This window comes from Vespa mandarinia, chromosome 8 (genome assembly GCF_050613455.1).
Source record: "Vespa mandarinia isolate Hongniang chromosome 8, ASM5061345v1, whole genome shotgun sequence".
Lineage (NCBI taxonomy): Eukaryota > Metazoa > Arthropoda > Insecta > Hymenoptera > Vespidae > Vespa > Vespa mandarinia.
This window is the reverse complement of record NC_140817.1, coordinates 4,890,001-4,900,264: the sequence shown is the minus strand read 5'-3', so window position 1 is coordinate 4,900,264 and position 10,264 is coordinate 4,890,001. Positions and strand designations below refer to the sequence as shown.

The 10,264-nt window shown below is 35.6% G+C and overlaps 1 protein-coding gene across 1 annotated transcript in view; it reads left to right on the top strand.

Moving 5' to 3' along the window:
* Positions 1 to 2,151: 2,151 nt before the first annotated feature.
* The window catches only part of LOC118449198 (uncharacterized), a 27,539-nt gene continuing 19,426 nt past the window's right edge, over positions 2,152 to 10,264 (top strand). Inside the window, exons 1-2 of the mRNA XM_035883481.2 lie at positions 2,152 to 2,927; positions 5,606 to 5,874. Of these exons, the coding sequence (XP_035739374.1) occupies positions 2,923 to 2,927; positions 5,606 to 5,874 (274 nt within the window). The 5' untranslated portion in view covers positions 2,152 to 2,922. The remainder of the gene's footprint in view (positions 2,928 to 5,605; positions 5,875 to 10,264) is intronic.

The following is a 10,264-nucleotide window of genomic DNA, read 5'->3' as shown; positions in this document are numbered from 1 at the left end:
TTATTTTGCTTTTTTTTTGTTTTTTTTTTGTTTATTTATTTCACGAATTAAAATGTGCTCTTTAAATATATACATATAAACAAATCGGAAATACGAGGATCGTCAATTAATGTCAATTAAAACGTTCACGTGTGACATTAGTATTTTTATAGAAAAGAAGAAAGAAAAAATAAATAAATAAATAAAAATAATTAAATAAATAAATAAATAAATAAATAAATAAATGAAAATACATTCATAAAGAAATCAATGTGAATTCACGAATTTCGTAATTCGAAGAATGAAGATTAAATCGTAATAGGATGAAGTGGGAACGATTAAATTATTAGATCGACGTAGACTCGAAATCCAATCGTCGGCTATGACGATGTACCCTCATTGGCCCTTGGGAGTAAACAAGAGGCGATCGATGGACCCATCGAGGGTGGAATCGAGTGTCTACATATATATCTATCTATATAGAGGATACGCAGACATCGAACGCTCTATAAACTCTTTTGTAATCCGCGTCACGAAGTGACGCCATTAACGTGAACCCTTTTCCATTCACGTAATAAATTTTTATGTAGATACTTGGGTAATTTTTCGATAGAAAAATGAAAAATGAAAAAAGAAGAAGAAGAAAAAAAAAGTAGAAAAAAATAACCAACAATATTTACAGATAATTTCATTAGCTGGATAATTTCGATACGGGGCATCTGTTCATTTAAAATAATTTATAATTAATCAAAGATTTACACATAACACATACACACATATATATATATATATATACATATACATATAAATGTATAGGTATAAGTATATATTCCCGCGAAAAATTCTTTTTTCCACTTTAACCTCATCGTTCGACCATAGAAAAGCGCAAAACGATGCGAGAGCAACCATTTTGCACGCGTAGCGAGCCGTTTCAAAGGTTCGCGCATAGAAGAAAGTACGAGAGAAGAAGGAGTAGGAGTAGGAGGAGGAGAAGGAGAAGGAGAAGGAGGTGAAGGTGGAGGTGGAGGATAGGCGTCCTGAAGAAGGAGGAGAGAAGAGGAGAAGAAAAGAAGTCACTTTCTTACTTCCATTCTTAAGAACGTTCTCTCGAATTCAAGTTGGGTGATACCTTCGGCCACCATCACGAGCTCCCCTTACCCCCCTCCATTCTCACTCATCTTCCCTCTCCATCGTTCCGTGGGTTGGAACTAAGCTAGAGTTGAACGTGCTGCGTGCCAGATACTACTCAACTCAACTCAACTCAACTCAACTCAATTCAATTCAATTCAATTCAACTCTACTCTACTCTACTCTACTTATTTGACATCTTGTCTCTCTCTCTCTCTCTCTCTCTCTCTCTCTCTCTCTCTCGTTTTCTCTTTATACATTTTCATTTCTATTGTCTTCGATCCCACGAGAATTTAATACTTGTCTATATATCGGAGGAAATCAATTTTGACGAAATCATCAATATTTAATTTATTCCTTCCGTCATACTCGATAATATTCGAATAGGATTAATTATCATTGATATTACGTTTATCTTATCGTATCTTACTCGTAATTATTTATAAAGTATTTATTATAAATAAATGTCATTATTATATTTTATCCTAAAAATAAGTAAACGGTGGATTAAACGTTTAAGTGATAATTAAGTCCGGTTAGTTTGGGAAGATAAGTTTGCCGCAACTAATGTTGGAACAAAAAAACAAAACAAAAAAAATGATACAGAAGGAGAAGACGAGGAGAAAGGATGTCGTTGGGACATTTCGTAAGAGAAAGAGAGATAGAGACAGTGATAGAGATAGAGACAGAACAGAGAGAAAGAGAGAGAGAGAGAAAGAGAGAAAGAGAGAGAGAGAGAGAGAGAGAGAGAGTGAGTACGACACGCGACGTATCCCACCGCCTCGACCTGCCTCGTATCGACTAGCACGCCGGTAGAACCAATCAACGTGCGACGTAGGATGGCCGTCGTTGAAATGGCCACGCCTATCTCATCTCGAGATTGGCAGTTGCGCTTATCCAAGTCGTCTGCTACCGTGAGCTTAGTGGCCGGGCGAACAATTCTGGTGGGGATATCCACGGCCGAATGCAACTCGGCACGACTTCGGGATAACCGAAGCCCTCGAGCTCGAGCCTTTCGTGCGCGGCACACTCCCAAAACTATCGTTCGTGGGGAAGGATCGACGCTGCCGTGTACTTCCTACGTGCTTCTCCCTCGTGCTTCTCGGACGTTTCTTTCTTTATCTCTCTCTCTCTCTCTCTCTCTCTCTATCTCTATCTCTACCTCTCTCTCTCTCCTTCTCTCTCATTCTCTCTTTCTCTCCTTCTCTCTCTCTCTCTCTCTCTCTCTCCTTCTCTCTCCTTCTCTTTCTCTTCCTCATTCTCTCTCCTTTTTGCATACGTTTCCTCGTTAAATTATTTACTTCCTTTACTTCTTCTTCATAACGCGAATTCCTATTATCATCGACGGAAGGTAAAACAACGAATTTGAAGGATGCGTCGGATAACGTGACTCGTCAGTTTATTCGTTCGTTCGTTCGTTCGTTCGTTCGTTCGTACGTACGTTCGTTCGTTCGTTCGTTCGTTAGTTCGTTAGTTCGCATTTCTTCTCTTCTTCTTCTCGCACACGACCTTGTGCTATACGATCAACAAAAAACGACGTTATATTAGATACGTATGTATATCGTGGATTACATGTTGTTAACCTCGGAAACGTGAAACAAGTGTTAAAATTTATTTTCTTATGGACCAAGCCGATAATTATTTACTCCTAGTGAATATGATCAATCCGGTAGTGCAGTGACTTCCGTTTGTTATTATTTGTTGTTTGTTGTTGTTTCGTTATATTCCCGTTTAATTGAAGGTCTGAGACGTTAAGTCTCAACCAACGGCAACAAAATTGAGCTGGACTTACATCAACGTGCCGCCGGCCACTATATGAGGTTTGTTTAATATAATTTATTTCATACGATATATCCAAATATCATTTTATTTCTATTTGTTTCGTGTTAAATTTTTAATATGTCATAAACAATGTCTCTTCATTTTTGTATTTTTGACCTTACGAAAGATCATCTATCTCATTTCTTGTCTTTTGTTTTTTTTTCCTCTTCTTTCTTTCTTGTTTTCTCGATACGATTCATTTACGTATAAAATAAGTAAGTTCGATACATTTTGAAGAGCAATAATAGAAGAAGAAGAAATGTTTGTTTACATGTTACGTAGTTGACATTGCGTAGCAAATAAAAACAATAAACGCAATAAGATCTCTTAGCGTTTCACCTGAGAATATTTGTCGAATATATATATTACGCGTTATAATTTACGATTTTTTTTTTACTCATTACGATTATTACTTTTGTTCATGTCTCAAATAAACACGTATTATACTTATGCGTCAATTACTGTGGTTCGAAAAAAAAAATAAAAAAAGAAGAGTGAGAGAAAAGGAAAGAAAAAGATAATTTTACAATTTACTAAAGGAGAAAGAGAGAGAGAGAGAGAGAGAGAGAGAGAGAGAAAGAGAGAGAGAGAGAAAGGAAAAGACAATGAAAATTAGGAAAAAGGGAAAAGAATGAAAGGAGAATGCGTCTCGTAAAATGAATATTTGTAATCTCTAAAAAAAATAAAACATTATTTACCAGCTTCATTTCATTCGAAACAATTACTTTGAGAAGCGACGGTAGAAAAGTATTCAAGAACGTGCGCGTGTTCGCGCATAATTCGATCGTAAAGACGTAAAAATAAATGAAAATATAATAAATTGTTCTATTCGTACGGATTATTGTTTCAATTCATCGTGTTTATCCTGTTTAGATGTTCAATGCCGTTCATTTGGTTGATAATGCAAAACCTCGACGAAGCGAACCGATAAGAAAACAATATATATATATATATATATATATATATATATATATATACAAATTAAACATTGAAATTGGTGAAAGTTAAACAAGCAAGTAATGTTAAATCGAGCGAACGATAGCAAATTCGTACTTAGTTAGATACCTGCTTGTTTACTTTAATCTCGATCGTAAATAAAGGAGCGTAAAAAAAAGAAAAAAAAGAACGAGAAAGTAAAAGAGAGAGAGAGAGAGAGAGAGAGAGAGAGAGAAAAAAATAATCGGATCGCACGTATCGCATTCACGTGGTGGGCCATGAAAAATGTGCGAATCGAATCACGATTTCTCTCTCTCTCTCTCTCTCTCTCTTTTTTCTCTATACCTATCTCTCTTTCTCCCTTGAATGGAGCCACTCCAGTCGAAATCATTCGAATCGTTTGATAGATATCCGCTGTGCCGTGGCAAAACATTCAATTAGCGCTTCCTAATGCCCCCCTAGAGCGCTTCTTGACAACAACCATTACTTCCAGCATCTTCTCGGCGACAAACCAAACGTAACCCTCCTATTTTCTCTCTTTCTTTCTCTAGTCATCGAATTCTCCCTTTTCTCGACGAGAGTACCCACCACTAAAGCTCGAACCCACCCGAATACCACCCCACCCCACTTTACCCCACCTTACCCCCAAAACCGCCTGCCGTCCTCCTTCTGTACCCACGTTAACCGACGTATCTATTAATCCTCGTTGAATGACACTCGAGGGTGGCTCCCACTGAGGGTGATTTTAACCCTACAAAATCGTAACTACAGCCCTGAGCTCCTCCTTTTTCTCTTCCTCCCTCCTACGACCGCTATACCTTTCTTCTTCTCTTTTTAATGAATACTCAAGGAGAGATACGCGTGGTAATTGTGTTAATGAAAGAGAGAGACGGAGGGAGGGAGAGAGAGAGAAAGAGAGAGAGAGAGGCAGGTATGGATATGATGTGGTAGAGAAGATAGAAAAGGAACGGCAGTCGACTCTCTTCTCGGTAAACCCTTCGCTTTAGGGGTGACATTTAGGGTCTAAAGAGAGAGAGAGAGAGAGAGACAGAGAAACGAAAAGGAGTTTGACATCATCCATTCGCGATCTCGCTAATGCGTGCAATCCTAAATATACTCAGATTGTTTGATGACTTTAATATGAGAAAAAGATAAAATTTAGTTATTCCCTAATCGAGAATGGAAACGAATAAGAAATTAATCATTGAATTATGAAGATAATCGGTGTATGCATCATTTTGTTCGTTTCTTTAGAAATCCTTTCTTCTTCTTTACTTCTTCTTTTTTCTTTTCTTTCTTTTTTTTTCTCTTTTTTTTTTCTCTCTCTTTTTTTTTTTTTTAACATTCGATTATTCGAAGGATCAACAGGATCGTAATTAAGAAATATTACATGGGTATTTGAAGAACTTATTGTATGAATCAATGATAATATTAAAAATGTAAATGGACAGAAACTTAGATATTTATTTATCATTAATATTATCCTGTCATTTCGATAGGCGAAATTGTACGTGATATTTATTTTAACGTAGATTTTAACGAAGAAAGAGAAGAAAAAAAAAGAAAAAGAAGAGGAAGAGGAAAAAAAATGATAAAAAATGATAAATTATAATGTCAAAGGTTCGAAGAAATAATATTCGAAAGTCATCCGATGATAATTGACAATCCGTAATCGTAATGACCGTGAAGTCGTAACCCGTTTCGTCGCCCTTACTAATTAGCGTCTCGCGTTTAATTACAGAGCCGGCGGCAACATGTGTGATGGCTCGTTCACGGACAGCCTACGTGGTATGCAGGGTATGCCTGGTACATCGCCACCGGGTGCCACAGGGGTCGGTCCCATGGGGGTTGCCCTTGGCAGCCCTCTTGGCCCTGCAGCCGTCAAGAAGGCACAGGTCGAACACATAAAACGACCTATGAATGCTTTCATGGTTTGGTCCCGACTTCAGCGACGGAAGATAGCTCAGGAAAATCCGAAGATGCACAATAGCGAAATTTCCAAAAGGCTTGGTGAGAATTTAATTCTGTTTTTTTTTTTGTTTTTTGTTTTTTGTTTTCATTACGAAAATTAATAGATACTTTTTTTTTTACTTTTTTATTTTTTGTTTTTTTTTTTTCGTTTTTTGCTTTTTTTGTTTTTCCTTAATGCTCGTGTTAATATAATTACATAATACTTATTCATTGAAGAACTAACGATTAATTATCGTATCGCTTAAGAAACTTTGCATTATGTAAATATATATCAATATATGTATGTATCGTACGTTGAATTGATCTCTTTTAAATCTCTCTCTCTCTTTCTCTCTTTCTCTTTCTCTTTCTCTCTCTCTCTCTTTCTCTTACTTTCTTTCTTTCTTTCTATATACATATATATTATAAGTTTAATATCATTGAGTTAATACATTTATTCGACAGAAATATCGGAAAATATTCTTCGCTAAAAGGTCTTATCCTGTGTAAATACTTTATCGTTGACCAATGAAAAGTGAATACTAATATAATAATTATAATTAATATGATTCGATTGATGGATCGAAAAAATTAATTAGTTACAAATTTGGCAACTGAACGAAGATTTATCGACAGAAGACTCTCTGCCGTTCTTGCAAAAAACAAAAAAAGAAAAAAAAAAAATAAACGTTTCCCTTTATTCCTTTCAAAATTCATTTTCAATCGTTCCTTCCGTCCATACCGCTGGTCCATTTTATTTCTATCTTTAATTAAATTCCACGAATTGTCAAATTCGTCTTATGGTCATTTATTTTATTAATTATTGTTACGAAGATATATTTACATTGTACGTGTAAGAAGATTATAATGTAAGAAATCGCTGATCACATTAAAGGTGAAAAAAATTACTGCGCTTTTTTATTTATCACTTTTCTTTTTCTTATTTTTATTTTTTGTTTTAACTTTTTTATTTTTTATTTTTTTCTTTTTTTTCTTTTTTTTTTTTCTTCTTCGTTTCAACGTGCGACGATAGATAAAAGAAACCAAGATGAAGTAACAAAAACATAACTGTAATCTTTTAACAGTTTGGTCGAGCGACTTGGGGTGGGTTGAGGGGAGGGTGGGTATGGCGCGCGCACTTTTGCTCGCACGTTTTCGAACAAATGCCAAAGGGGGCGGAAGTAGGGCAAGGTGCAAGTGCTACGGAAAAATAATTAAAAGGATCTCGGCATAGGTAGGTAGGTGGTATATCTCGCGCGAGTCGACTCTTCTAAGGTAAAACAGTTGCTTTCTTTCTTTCTTTAGTTTTTTTTTCCCTCCTCTTTTTTTTCTTTTCTCTTTTTTTTTTTCTTTTCTTCTTTTTTATTTCTTCTTTGTACTTTTCGTCGCTGTTGTTGTTTTTTTTTTCCTTTTCTTTCTCTTTTTTCGTTTTCTCTTTTTTTTTCTTGGTCCCCTCGCCCCCCTTCCCCCTCCCCTATCCCGCCCTCTTTCCTTCCTCCTTTCCCTTTCCCTTTTTTTCTCCCTGCCGACGTTCTGTGTTTCCGCGCGTAATTCCGGCGTCCTCGAGCGCCGACGTTAGGTATTTCCAGTTAGGTAGGTACTTTTGAAAAAGCGCGAACTTTTACAACGTTAAAATGCTTTTTCCTTTCTTTCTTTCCTTCTTCCTTTTTTTTTCTTCTTTTTTTCCTTTTTCCTCTCTCTCTCTCTCTCTCTCTCTCTCTCTCTCTCTGTTTTCCTTTTCTTTCTACGCTTTGTAAAGAACAAAAAAGAAAAACAACAACGACAACAAGAATAACAATAACAACAACAACAGGAATAACAATAACAACAACAACAACAACAACAACAATAACAATAACAAAAAGAAAAGAAAGGAAAGGCAAAGAGAAATAAAAATGCAAGACGAAACAACGTAGATGGTAGTAATAGTAATAGTAATAGTAGTACCTATCCACTTAGTCGCGTTCGTATAAAACGCGAAATTTACGATTAATGCAATACAATTTGTTGTACATATATATATATATATATATGTGTGTGTGTGTGTGTGTGTGTGTGTGTGTGTGTGTATGTATGTATGTATTTAAATACAAAAATCTTAGACAATTTTATATGTTTATATGAAAATTTACGTTCCACGGAATTGATTTAAAGGCGAAACTAAAACAAGCACATTTACATCTCATATCTAAGTAAAATGCAATAGAAAGTAGAAAGAGAGAGAGAAAGAAAGAGAGAGAGAGAGAGAGAGAGAGAGAGTAAGTAAAACGATGGAAAAGGAGGATCTCCCGAGTAAGAAGGGGTGAGTCTTGTACGGCATAGGAGAGGGTAAAAGATGGGCGAGAACGAAGGTATTCCGGCTGGTATTTCCGTTAAATACCGAGTATTCGACAAAGGGATCTTCCCGCAGCACCCCTCGAGCGCTTCTTTATCCGTCATTTTCTTCCTCGCCTCCTCCACTTCTCTCTCTCTCTTTCTCTCTCTCTTTCTTTCTCTCTTTCTTTCTCTCTCTCTCTCTCTCTGTAACCCCCGTTTTTCGCTCCCTCGACGACGACGAATAAGGGAAGTGCCTCCTCCTCGCTAAATATGATGCGCGCACGCTCGAACCTCCTGCCTTTCCTCCTCCTCCTTCTCCTCTTCTTCTTTCACTCCCTACTCCATCTTTACCCCTTCTCTCTTTCTCTCTCTCTCTCTCTCTTTCTTTCTCTATTTCTTTCTTTCTCTTTTTCTATCCTTATTCGTTGCCTCCCTCTCACACTCTTTGTCGACGCGACACTCTTTTCGTCGCTCTTTTACCGCCGTATACCTGGCACACCGTGTATAGTTATACGTTGATATATACGGAAAAGCTGAGTTAGAGAGAGAGAGAGAGAGAGAGAGAGAGAGAGGGTGGTTTTTCGTTAGACGACGATGTATAGCTTAGCTGTCGCGACTCTGTACTCCCCTTGTCGGAACATTCGTAAATTTCATTTTTCTCTTTCCATCTTTCTCTAGCTTTCCTTTCGTCTCTTTTTTTCTTTTTTCTATTTCTTTCTAGACGTATTTGGTGCCACCCCTTGTGCTTCTTCTCTGTCTCTCTCTGTCTCTCTCTCTCTCTCTCTCTCTCTCTCTCTCTCTCTCTCTCTCTCTCTCTTTCTCTGTCTCTTTTTCTTCTTTCCTCGACACACGTCAAATTTCTCGAACACAGATAGGTAGGTGAAATTTCATGAGCGTTCCTTTCGATAATTTCGTAAAGTTTACGACGTTTTAGAAAATTGGACAAAAATGTAATATTCTGCAGTACGTTATTAGCGAAGAAAATTGAATGAAAAAAAAAAAAAAAAAAAAAAGAAAAAAAAAGAAAAAAAAACAAGAAAAGAAAAAGAAAAACAAAAACGAAAAAAAACATATAGAATATTTTAATATTCTAACAAAAAGAATTTATTGTTAATTTCTTCATTTAATGAAATATATCTTCGACTGTAGTATTTAATTAAATACGTCAATATCTTTTATCCTCGTGAAGTATAATTAATATTAGCGTACTATAAGACGGACATTGGATTTATTATTAAGATGTTACGTACGTTATATACATACCTATGCATTTATGTATATACGTATGTATGTATATATATGTAACTAGTCATGAACGTAAAATGGAATACAAACGGCAGATTTGTAGAGATGCTCGAAAGAAGAATTATCTCTTGCTAAGCATTTATGTTCTTCACTCGCTTAACGTGGCTTAGGCACGATTTTATTGCGTCGATTAGAAGATGACGATACAAGTCTTTGAAGTATTCAAAGTATTTCTCCATTTTCATGGCGAACGAACGAGGTAAGAGCCAATAGGGAAAATGAAGAGAAACACACAGATGGAAAAGTGACGAGAAAAGGAACATAAATTCGTAACGAAATGGTCCATTGGGAAACGAAATGGTCGAAGCTAATCTCCTTATTGGACTTTGATGTAGTCAAGTATATAATATACGTATACTTTGCAAGTTTCGAAAAAGGCTTTATTATGATTACAGCGATAGATATTGCATTAGATTAACTTCATGTGAAATATATAGATATATGCAATATATATATATATATATATTTTATAGTAATAAACTCTTTAATCTTATAACAGTAAACTTTTATGTCTATTAATCAATTCAACATAAAATTGGTTTACGTATATTAAATAATTTTTGAAAAATAATATCAACGATTGTTCATTTGAAATATAAACAATGTATACGTACAAAAAATAAATTCATATATGAGTAAAGATTTGGATGAAATAAAATGACGTTCGCTTAGATATCAAAGATATAAGAATTTGTTCTCGTTAATATTCGCGAGATCCGATTGAAAATGGAAAAAGGGAAAGAAAAAGAAAAAAAGAAAAAAAGAAAAGAAAAGAAAAGAAAAGAAAAGAAAGGAAAAGAAAAGAAAAATGAAAAAGTAAAAAAAAAAA